The sequence below is a fragment of the Cnephaeus nilssonii genome, assembly GCF_951640355.1.
Source record: "Cnephaeus nilssonii genome assembly, chromosome: 20".
Taxonomy (NCBI): domain Eukaryota; kingdom Metazoa; phylum Chordata; class Mammalia; order Chiroptera; family Vespertilionidae; genus Cnephaeus; species Cnephaeus nilssonii.
The window spans coordinates 41,167,796-41,179,097 of record NC_137091.1 but is presented as its reverse complement, the minus strand read 5'-3'; the positions used below and the strand labels follow the sequence as shown (position 1 = coordinate 41,179,097).

The following is an 11,302-nucleotide window of genomic DNA, read 5'->3' as shown; positions in this document are numbered from 1 at the left end:
CACACACACAGACCGAGAAGAATCTTGGGTGGGAGAGGAAGCCTGTGGGCACCCGGGCGGTGGCAGGGCTGGCGGTGGGGGAAGGAGAGGCCGACACACTGTGTTCACCAGCACGTTTATGGCCTCTGTGGCGCTCCGACAGCTGGGTGAGGAGCAGGGCCCTGTTGGCTCTGACTCTACAGCGGAAGCAGGAGAACCGAGGACCGAGACCACGGAGATCTTCCGCTCAGGGGGGGAGATGGCGAGGGTGGCACGAGCTCTTCTCTCGGGAGGTCTCCAGGGCGGCGCTGTTGCTACTCCAGGGCTGTGGGGAGGATGGGGCAAAGGGGCAGAGGAGGCCGTCAGGGAGGTAGAGGACCAGGTCCCCCGTGCCCCACCCCTCCTGCTCCTCTGCCCACCCCCAGCCTCCCGGCGGCCCCACCCGCCCCACGCTCAGCCTGTGCCAGGTTCAGGTTCAGGAAGGTAGCGCTGGTCCTCGTGCAAGGGAGGAAGGTTGACTGTGAGAAGAGAGACAGGTGAAAGGGAATTCCGGGCTTCATTGGGGGACGGCCTGCTGTCACTGGACAACATTGTCCCCCCAACACTGAGCCAGAAAACCAGGGCTTGGTGAGTGAGTGGGTGAAAGAGGGGGTCCGGGGTGCCTGCCAGGGATTGGGCCCCTGATCCTAGAAGCTTCAAGTCCGAGGGAGGGCGACTCTGTCCCTGACTCAGGGACATGGCTTCTGAGAGTGTCTGGTCTGATGGGGGAGGCAAGACTCCAGCCTGGGGAATGACCTGAGTGTCTGAGAGCTCCTGGCCTGATGGGTAAAACATGGCCCTGTTTCTGGAACATGGCCTCTCAGACCTCTGGGGATGCTCAGTCTGTGGGGGAGACAGCGTCCCTGACTCTGGGAGCCCCCAGTCTGATGGAGGAGACATGGTCCCTGACTCTGGGAGCCCCCAGTCTGATGGAGGAGACATGGTCCCTGACTCTGGGAGCCCCCAGTCTGATGGAGGAGACATGGTCCCTGACTCTGGGAGCCCCCAGTCTGATGGAGGAGACATGGTCCCTGATTCTGGGAGCCCCCAGTCTGATGGAGGAGACATGGTCCCTGACTCTGGGAGCCCCCAGTCTGATGGAGGAGACATGGTCCCTGACTCTGGGAGCCCCCAGTCTGATGGAGGAGACATGGTCCCTGACTCTGGGAGCCCCCAGTCTGATGGAGGAGACATGGTCCCTGACTCTGGGAGCCCCCAGTCTGATGGAGGAGACATGGTCCCTGACTCTGGGAGCCCCCAGTCTGATGGAGGAGACATGGTCCCTGACTCTGGGAGCCCCCAGTCTGATGGAGGAGACATGGTCCCTGACTCTGGTGAGAAAGACATGGCCCTCAACGTTTGGGAATTCCCAGTCTGGTGGAGAAGATATTGTTCCTGCTTTTTGGGAACTCCCAGTGTGATGGGGAGACACGGTCCCCAACACCTGGGAGCTCCCAGTCTGATGGAGGAGACATTGTTCCCAACTTCTGGGCACTCCCTGTCTGGGAGTCGTGGGCTCTAACATCTGGAGATTCCCAGTCAGACAGAGGAGGCACAATGCCCACCACCTAGAACCCTCCATCGTAATGGAGTAGGTTATTCCTATTTCCGTTTGAGAGAGAAATTCCACCCTCCGCTGGGAGAAATTCTGTCTGAATTCCTACTGTAATGCAGAGGATGAGGCATGATCCCCACTGTCTAGGGTGACAGTCTGAAGAGGGAGGCGTGACCCATCCTATGCCTCTAGGCTGATAGGGGAGGTCAACTCCCCACATTAGCCAACTTCCCCAGTCACTACGATGGGAGAAGCAATGCCTTCTGTGTTTTAGGGTCCACGCATCTGCGGGGGAGAGGATGCCCTGCTCTGCTTTCAGTCTGGTGTACCTCCTGTATGAGAGAGAAGGCATGGGGGCCCGCTCCAGTAGCCCCCGTCTGATAGAGGAGGCCTGAGGACCCCTGCTCTAGGCCATCAGTTTGACAGAAGAGACAGAAGAGCTCATTTGGGGACCCCCCCAAGTCAGATGGAAGAGGCCAGGTCCCTTCTTGCAGTCTGGTGGGGAGGCCCATCCATGGACGAGTTAGAGAAGTCCCCTTCCGGGAGCCCCTGCCTGCACGCGTGCCCTCCGGCCCCCCCGCACACTCACGGGCCACCTGCAGCTCCAGCTCCAGCGTCTCCGTCTTGCCCTGCAGCGTGACGGTCTTGAGGGTGTAGCGCCCGGCGTCCGTGAGGTTCACTTTCTGCACCAGCAGCGAGCAGTTGGCGAAGCCCACCTCCCGGCCGGTGTGCGCGGGGCCTGCGATCCAGTTCCCGGACGGCAGTTGGCTGAGCAGCCGGTTGGGCTCGGAGGCAGGCCCGCGGTACCAGGCGTAGACCAGCAGGTCCTTGGGGTAGCCCTGGACGGTCAGCGTCACGTCCTGGCCCTCCGTCGGCTTGGTGGGCACGGGCACGATAGACATGGCCACTACCGCCGCTGGGGAGAGAGGGAGGGCGCGGGCTCAGCTGGGCCCGCAGCGGGCAGCGGGCAGCGTGCCGCCTTCCTGCCCCCAGCTGGCTCAGCTCTGCCAACCCCCAGTGGCTGGTGCCCCCCCGTGCAGGGTCTGGGAAGGAGACAGAGGAAGGGGTGACCTGTGCGGTCGTGGTGGAGGGTTTTGGGTCCGACCATGCCTGCAGGGGTTCTGTTTTCCTCGGTCAGACTGGGCGGCCCCGGGGGGCGGTGGCCATGTCCCCCCCATTAGACTAAAAATGTCCAGCCTTTGGGGGGGTCCTTCTCCCACGAAAGTGCAAGACCCTAGAGAATAGGGTCATGTCTCCTCCATCAGATTACAGCTTCCCAAAATATAGGGGCCACGTCCCCCCTATCTGATCGGAAATTCTAGAATATGGGGGACCGTGTCTCCCCCATTAGATTGGAAATTCTAGAACGTGGGGACCGTGTCTTCCCCATCAGATAGCGGGGAGGTGTGTGCCCCGGCTGGGCTGTACTGCCAGGCGGAGAGGCCTGACCATGTGAGGGCTGGCGTTTCCCGTCAGGTTGAAGGATTCCTGAGGGGCAGGGGCCATGTCTCCTCCATCGGGCTGGGGGTGCGCGATTACGGGGTTAGGTCTTTCCAATCAGGCTGGGAACCCCAGAGACCGGACTGGGGCATCGTACTGGAAATTCCTAGAAAGTGGGAGGGCCTCTACTCCCCCATCAGATTGGGAGTAGCCCCAAGGTGGGAACTGTGTCTCCCCCATCAGACTAGGAATTCTAAATAAATAAATAAATAAATAAATAAATAAATAAATAAATAAATGGTCCCTGTCTCCTCAAGGTCATGTCTCCTCCATCAGAATAGAAAATCTCCCCAAGCGTGGACTGGGTCTCCTCCACCTGATTGGAAGCCCATTGAGGGTGGGGCAGGTCTCCCCCGCTGCTGCTTAAAAGTCCATTGCCTCTCCTCTCTGACTGGCAGCTTCTTGAATGAGGAGGCCACGCCTCCCTGTTCCAGAGCCATCTCTTTAAGGGCATGTCTCCTCCATCAGATCAGCGGCTCCCCGGGGAGGGGGAGGGGGATGGGTGTCTCCTTTTCCTCTGTCTCTTTCCTGGCACCGGCCACCGGGTTGCTGACAGTTCAGAAGGCCGTTTGTGGCCCTGGACCCACCCCCTGCCCGTACCTGCACACCTGGGACACCCCCACCTGAGGTCAACTGGTCCACCCCCCTGTCTCCTGCCCAGGCCAGCTGCCGGGCCGGGCGGGGTGGGGCAGGAGGTACACTTACCTCTGGGGATGTCATTTCTGCTCTGGGTGAAAGAGGATCCACCCTTGGGAGGAGACCCAGCCTGTTCGTAGGAGGGAGGGGAGGAGGAGGGGGGACGGCGGCTCCCACTGTCCCCGGGGGGATGGGGGCCACTTGGGAAGGAACCAAGACGGAATTAATCAGACCCTAATGTCCAAAGCCGCCACCCCCAGGGGATGAGGCGGTGTCCCCTGAGGCTCCTGATGGCCTGAAAACACCAGCTGTGCCTGCGCCCAGCCCCCAGGGCATTTAAGGACAAGGACAAGACAGGGCCGCCCCAGCTGTGTTTTTCCATTTGCCAACAATTGGCTGTGATTTTCTGAGAGAGAGAGAGAGAGAGAGAGAGAGAGAGAGAGAGAGAACCCCAGTGTGCCCACACCTTCGTCTGGGCCAGATAACGGGCCGCCCAGAAACTCAGCTGCCTCCCCCAGGGCGTGGGTCAAGCCCCTTAGCAGCTGCGACTGTGTTAAGAACGGGGCACCCGCATGCAGGGACCCCTCTCCCCTCTGCCGCCGTGCATCATGGGACCTGTGGCCCGCTCTCCCGGTGTCACCCCTCAGGGAACACTCAGGTTTGTCGTCTGTTTTCCAGGCGACAGGACGCACTGTCTCCTTTTGCCACCTGGACGAAGAGGGGTCCACCTGGCAGGCCACGGTGCTGCGTGGCCAGCAGATGGGTTGAGACTCTCTCCCTTTCCCATCCTCAGTTGGGTAGATGGTGGCCTAACTGCTGGTGGGGCAGCCAAACCTTTACGTCCATGGGGCCTCCCGGGGCGGGGGGCGGGGGGCGCGGGCAGGGGTGCGGCCGGGCGACTCACCAGTGAGCTTGACCACCACCGAGGCCGATCCGGAGAGCAGGGTCTTGGGGTTCTTAGCAATACACGTGTACGTGCCCTCCTGGGCCGCCGTCATGCTGCTGATGTTGAGGTGGTCTTGGCCATTCTTTAGGGCCCGCCCGTTGAAGGCCCACACATACTCGGGCTCCGGGCAGGACCGGGACACGCACCACAGGGTGAGGGAGGTGTTGAAGTCCACTTTGATGGTGCAGCCCGTGAGGGTGGTGGAATCCTGGAGGATCGCCACACGTTCCGGGCCAACTGTGGGGGCAGGAGCGAGAGAAACGGGGCAGTAGAGGGGGAGGGGAGGAGAAGAGGGGGGCTCCCCTGGCTTTCTTTCCACCGGGCTGGGCCCCCCCGGGAATGGCTGGGCCCGGTGGAGGGAAAAAGAGCTCTGGCCTTTTCGAATCCCGCACGGGGACTCTAACTTGCTCTAAGAAGGGTCTCGAGCCACTTTCCTCTCTCAGGGGATCTCAGTTTCTCTTCTGGAAAAAGAGGGTGCTGAGCCAGACTGATTTTCAAGATAATGTTTGAAATCGATGGCTCCATTAAAAAAAAAAAGTAAGTCTAAGCGACTGGTTTCCGACAAGCCGTCCTAAAAGTCTAGCATGCTAAGGCTCAAGGGATGTTTCAGATGCTGGGATGGTAAGAGACTAGAAGTCTAGGTTTCTAAGATTCTAGGGTTGGGTGGCTCTAAGGTTGCAGCATTCGATGCTACGGGTCTAAGAATCTCTGCTTCTAGCGTTACCAGGATCCTCAGAGTCTAGAATTCAGTTCCTTCTTCAATCGAGTTCCTTGGTTGTAGCATTCTAGGTTCTACGATTTTCTACGGCCCTGGCCCTCGAGCACCTCAGTGGTTAATTTCCCTCCGGTTCCGCACCACGCATCAGCGGCCCCTGGCAACGACTCTCGACTCTCGGCTTTGCTAGTGTTTTTATTTTATCTCCCTTCCCAGCCCGCCGCTTACTTCCCGCCTCCCTTTCAAAAACCAGTGCTGTTCCTTCCCTGCGGGAATGGCTTCAAACCGGAGGGTGATTCCACCTCCAAAGGGTCCTAAGTCCTTAGCGGATGGGCCAGACCCATTTTCAGAGGGGCCCCTGATGCCTGACCCCAGGACACCTACGGACACGCTGCCTGCCCTTGGCCTCAGTTTCCCCAGCTGTGAGGGTTGGTGTCTCTGGCGGGGCCGGGAGGACTCACAGTACACGTTCAGGTTGACGGGCTCGCTGCGGCTCACACTGACCGGGTTCCAGACCTCACACTGGTAGGCCCCGGCCTCCTCCCGGCGGATGCCGTGCCGGGTGAGCACCCGGCCGTCAGGGGACAGGCCCAGGCGGAGGGCGATGGGCAGAGCCTCGCCGTTGAAGAACCATCGGACCTCGGCGGGGCTGGGGCTGCTGCACAGCAGGCTCAGGGTGTCTCGGCGCTCCACCAGCTCCGTGCTGTTGGCGATGACCACGGGCGGGGCCAGGATCTCTGTGGGGCAAGAGACAGAGGGGGAGGGCCCCGGGCACCGCCTGCTCCCGGGGCCTCCCCGTTCCCAGGCAGGGGGCATGGCTGGATCCTGGGGGTGCCCCTGGAACCCCAGCCAGAGTGGCAAAGGATGGGATAAGAGGCAGGTGTAATCCTGGAGGCCACCCTGAAGGAGGCGGGCATGTTCCTGTTGTTTTAGGCCTTTTTATGGCTTTAACATTGTTTAGAGGTTTTTTTTCTTCTTCTTTTTTTTTTAGAAGAGGGATTGGAAGGGAGGTGGCAAGGCCCGGCTGGGGAAGAGGAGGGCTGGGGCTTATCTCACCATAGACTCGCAAGTGTCCGTAGCCCACCTCCGTCTGAAGCTGCCTGTTGAGAGTCTGAAGGATGTAGGTGCCCGAGTGCCCAGGCAGGACGCCCTGAATGTCCAGGCTGCCGTCGGGGCGCACAGCTTCCCGGCCCGTGTGGGCCGGGCCAGGGGTCTCGTCGCCTGTGCTTACGATGTAGCTGGACACCAGGTAAGCCAGGCTGAGCGTGGGCCCCGCATACCAGCTGTAGGCGAGCAGCTCCCCCGAAAGCCCGCGGACGGCCAGTGTGACGTTGTCCCCTTCGGCTGGCTGGTCGGGCTCGGGGGTGATGGAGATCTCCGCCCCTGTGCTCAGGAACGCGGCTGGGGAAGGAGCCAGAGACGGGGGATGAGGCAGGCGTGGCCGGTCGCCCCGTCGGAGGGAGAAGGAGACGTGGGCTCCGGGCATAGGGGCTGCTGGGGTGTCGTAACATGCTCAGTACATGTTAGCCAGGCGCAGAGTCAGTCCTGGGCAGGGGGTGTTCTGAGGGTTGAATTGGATGGGCTGTGCCAGGCCCACAGCCCACCTGCCGCTCAGGGGACCTTGGATTTCATGGGACTCAGAGAGCCACCAGACGGAAGCTCACAGGCCGGGGCTGGCTCCTCCGGGCCTTGGCCCTGACTCCCAGGACAGTGCTCTTCCTTCGCCTCCCCATAACGAAGACACCCCCCCACCCCTTTTCTTCTCAACCCAACAGCTAGACTCCAGGCCCCACGAGCTGGTCAGGGCTGCTTGGCTGTGCAGTGTGAGTGTTTCCCTGGAACGGGTGGCCATGGCGGGAAGAAGCGTGCCCACGCCCGGCCTGCTTTCCGGGACTTTCCAGGCTAGTGGGGCCTGGCGAGGAGGGGGGGCTCGGGGTGTCCGCCACTTTCTGACTTCAGTTCCCTGAGCCCCAGGTTCCTCGTCTATGAAGTGGGGGGTCAGGAGTGGGCCCCGGAGCAGCTCCAGGTGCAGGATATGCCCTGTCGTGCTGCTTAAATGACCTGCAAACGACCCTGCGAGTGAGGCCCATTTCATAGGTGAGGAAACTGAGGCCGAGAAGGTCCTCAGGGAGGGGCAGGCTGCTGGCGAGAACTCACCCTGCGTCAGCTTCCACACCTCAGTCAGGGTTTGTCACGTGAACAAGGGAATAGCAGTGGCTGCCTCGCCCAGGCTCATGCACCGGGGTCCACCCTGCCTACCCCACTGCTGGCTGCACGGCCGTGCTGGTGCCTCTGGGAAGAGGCCCTGAGCCCGCGCCCGTGTGAGCAGAGCTGCCTCCCTGCCCGGCATGCCGGGCTCCTGCTCACACCTTCCCTCTCCCGGCCGCGGCCGGAGCCCTCCCTCCCCGAGGCCATCGGGGCTGAGGTTCTGGGGGCACCATTCTCGCTCACCGCTGAGGAGGAGCCAGCTGCACCCAGCGAGCGCCATCTTTCGCCCCAGATCTGGCTCCTGGAGGCGGCGGCGGCGGCGTCCCGGTGCTCCGAGGCCCTTCCTGGTTGGGGCTCGGCTCCGTCTGGCGCAGGACCTGGGAGGGCTCGGCGATTTGGAGCCGGGGGAGATCACCTGAATTTGGAGGGATCGAGTCACCAAGGATCTGAGGCCCTGTTTGGGTACCAGAGCAGGCGTGGCAGGCACGGGCCAGGGGCCACGACCTGGCCAGGCCTCCTGGGGCACTGCCTAACCTTCTTTGTGCCGAGGGCCTGGGTTTGGTACCGGGAGAAGAACCAGGTCGCCAGGGAGGAGGGGGGGGGGTGGCGGGGGAAGATTGTAGGGCAGTTCCTACCCACGGCCCAGGCCCTGGCCTCTCTGTTGGGCTTAGGGGTCAGTGAGGAGTAAAACCAAGCAACCGAGGCTGCCGTGTCCCAGCCTCGCTGCTGTGGGTGACCTTCAGCTGTCGCCTCAGGGGGTGTCCTGTGAGGTGGGCGCTGTCAGAGCCTCCATTCCTTTACAGCTGGGGAAACTGAGGCACCGGGCAGGGGCTCTGACTGGCCTAAGTTCCGGCAGGGGAGGGATTTGAACCCTGCTCGGTTTCAAAGCCACACAGAAGGGCCCGAGGCTGGGTGGCTGCACACTACCTTTGGGGCTGTGCTTCTTGGCCTCCTGCTCAGGACGGAGAAATGGGGGTGCAGCCCCTCCTCAGGGCTGTGGCGAGCAGCCGGCAAGATGCCGCACGTTAGCCATCCAGCCGGCGCCTGGCAGAAGTGGGCCCCGCGTGTGAGGCCGGTGGCTGTGGCTGCTGCTAAAAATGTGGGCCTGGACCGAACGCTACCGTCCTCTACCTCCGGGTCTCTGGGCAGGTTATGGAGCCCACTGGGCCTCAGTTTCCTCATCTGTAAAATGGGAATGATGACAGCGCCCCTCTCCCAGGGCTGTGGTGAGCGTTAAATGAGTCAGCATGCCTGGGGGACTTACAACAGTACCCGGCACAGAGCAGATGCTCAGTAAGTCGCTCATTCACGTACTCGGCGAGTACGGAGGGAGCGGCTCCTCCTGCAGGCTCTGTCCTAGGTGCTGGCAGGTCTGGTCCCTGCCCTCGTGGGCTGACGTTCGCGTTCGTGGGGTAAAGAAATCAAACGTAAAATCTATTCCATGTCGAATGGAGATAAGTGACGTCTAGGAAAGTAAAACCAGGAAGGGGGTTTGCAGTTTTAAATTGGGGGCAAGGGAGGGTGTCCCTGAGAAGGTGACGTTGGGCGGAGGTCACGTGGGAGGGCAGGGACGCGGGCGGGGGGTGGGGGTCCTGGGGGAAGAGCGTTCCTGACGGACGTGCGATGATCATGTGCTGGTGGCTGCTGGGTCCTGGCGCCTCGGGGCCGCAGTGGCCTGCTGTGGGGCAGGGCCCACCGGCGGCTCACCTGTCCCGGTTTGTTCCTCCAGAGCCCTGTCCTGAGCTGCCCTGGCTGGCGGGGCTCTGATGGGGGAGTGAGAGGTGTGGGTGACCTGGCGCCTCCTGCTCTCCCCACCCCGCCGCGACCTCACCTCACCCCTCTCTGTCCTGGCCCGGCCCCTCCCCTGAGCCCGGGACCGCATCCCAGTGTCATTCAGGATGCCTCCCCGATGTCCCTGGGCACCTCTCGCTCACCTCGTCCCAAACTGACCTTGGCATCTGCCCCAGATCTGCTCCTCCTCCCGTCCTCTATCAGGGACGGCGCCACCGTCCACTGTCACTGGGACAGGGACAGGCCGAGCCCCTGACGCCCCGCCCCCCCTGCCCCCCCTCCCCACACCATGCCTTATGGCACCTGCCTCCTAAATGTTTCTCCCAGGAGCTCCTTTCTCTCCCGCCCTGGGGCCCAGGCCCTGGTCTTGTCTGGCTGCCCCTCCCAACTCTTCTGTGGTCGTTGCCCCCCACCCACCATGGGGGGTAGAACCTGCCATGGCTCCCCAGCCTCCTGGGACACCCCTTCCTTGTGGAACTTCCTGCTCTAGTTCTTCTGTCTCACGTGCACTTCCTCCAGCAGCATGTCCCCCCGCTCCCCTCTACTGTCTCCTCACCTGCCTAACAACTCCCCCTCCTCCAGGCAGCCCTCCTGGCTCTCAGGCTGGGGGCCAAGTGTGCCCCGGGACCCCCATCCCAACCCTGACCCCCTGGGTCCTCACTGTCAGGGTGCTGGGTCGGCCTCCCCGACTGGACTGTGAGTCCTGGGAGGGCAGGACCAGGGGTGCTGTGGCCACCACTGTGTCCCCGGCACTGCCCAGCCCAGCCCAGGGTTGGGCACAGGGCGTGTTTGTGGAACCGGACACCAGGTGTGGGTGACTCACAGAGACCGGAGTCTCCAGGGAGGCCCTGGTTTCTGGCGAATTGGCTGAGGAGCACGACAAGGACTTGGCTCCCAGAGGCTTAGGGCGGAACCCGGCTCGTGTCCAGCCTCCGCCATGCTCCCTGCCACCCACAGCATCCCTCGGACCCTCCTCTGCTGTCCGCTCCGGCCCCGCTCCCTGGCCCTCCTGGTGCTCCTGGACGCGGCAGGAGCCCGGCGCTCGCTCCAGGAGCTGCAGTTGGCTGAGCACCTGTGCCAGGCCTGACGGCGGAGCAGGCAGCGCTGGGCAGGCCCGCGGTCCCTCTGTAGAGTGGGTGGTAGGTGATCAGGGCATCGACCTCCCTGGGTGTCCTCTGAGGGTGGCGGAGAGCAGCAGCACATGGAGGGCCCGCGCGTGTGGACACGGTTCATTCACCACGCAGCTCACACGCACTGAGGCCAGCGCTGTGCGGGGCGCCGTGCTGGGCGTGGGGTCGCAGCCTCGAACAGGACAGACCCGATCCCTGCGCCGTGGAATGGGGAAGCTGGAGTGGCGGCGGCTGGTTCAGGGAGGGCGGCGAGGAGGCGTCACGGGAGGTGCCATTGGAGTAGACACCTGCCGAGCAAACTCAAAAAGAGTCCAGAGGCTTTGCTGGAAATAAATGATAGAGATTTATTCTAGGGTCTTGGAGTTTGCAAACTGGAAACACAGCCAGGCAAAAGCCCAGACGTGTCCCTAAGAAGCAAAAGTACATTTTTTTTTTAAAAAAATAATTGATTTCAGAGAGGAAGGGAGAGGGAGAGAGAGAAACATCAATGATGAGAGAGAATCATGGATCGGCTGCCTCCTGCACGCCCCCACTGGGGATCGAGCGGAAACCTGGGCATGTGCCCTGACGGGGAATCGAACTGTGACCTCCTGGTTCACAGGTCGATGCTCAACCACTGAGCCACCGTGGCTGGGCTAAAAGTACACTCTTGAGCATGATCAATCCTGCATTCTTCGCCCTGGGGTTGGTCCAGGCCGGTTATCAGTCAGATTCGGGGAGACTGGGAGATGGGTGCCAGGAGGTCTGGTCACGTTGTGCCAAGGCCTGGATAATGGGTGTCAGGTGGCCTGGATATGTGAGTC

At 62.0% G+C, this 11,302-nt stretch overlaps 1 protein-coding gene across 1 annotated transcript; it reads right to left on the bottom strand.

The window, feature by feature from the left end:
- Positions 1 to 443: 443 nt before the first annotated feature.
- CEACAM16 (CEA cell adhesion molecule 16, tectorial membrane component) lies at positions 444 to 7,858 on the bottom strand (the record flags this gene model as incomplete). Its single annotated transcript, XM_079759800.1, has 5 exons — positions 444 to 2,489; positions 4,614 to 4,892; positions 5,832 to 6,107; positions 6,427 to 6,771; positions 7,822 to 7,858. The coding sequence occupies 5 exons, from the start codon at positions 7,856 to 7,858 to the stop codon at positions 1,813 to 1,815; spliced, it is 1,614 nt and encodes a 537-aa protein (XP_079615926.1). The 3' UTR covers positions 444 to 1,812.
- Positions 7,859 to 11,302: the final 3,444 nt, after the last annotated feature.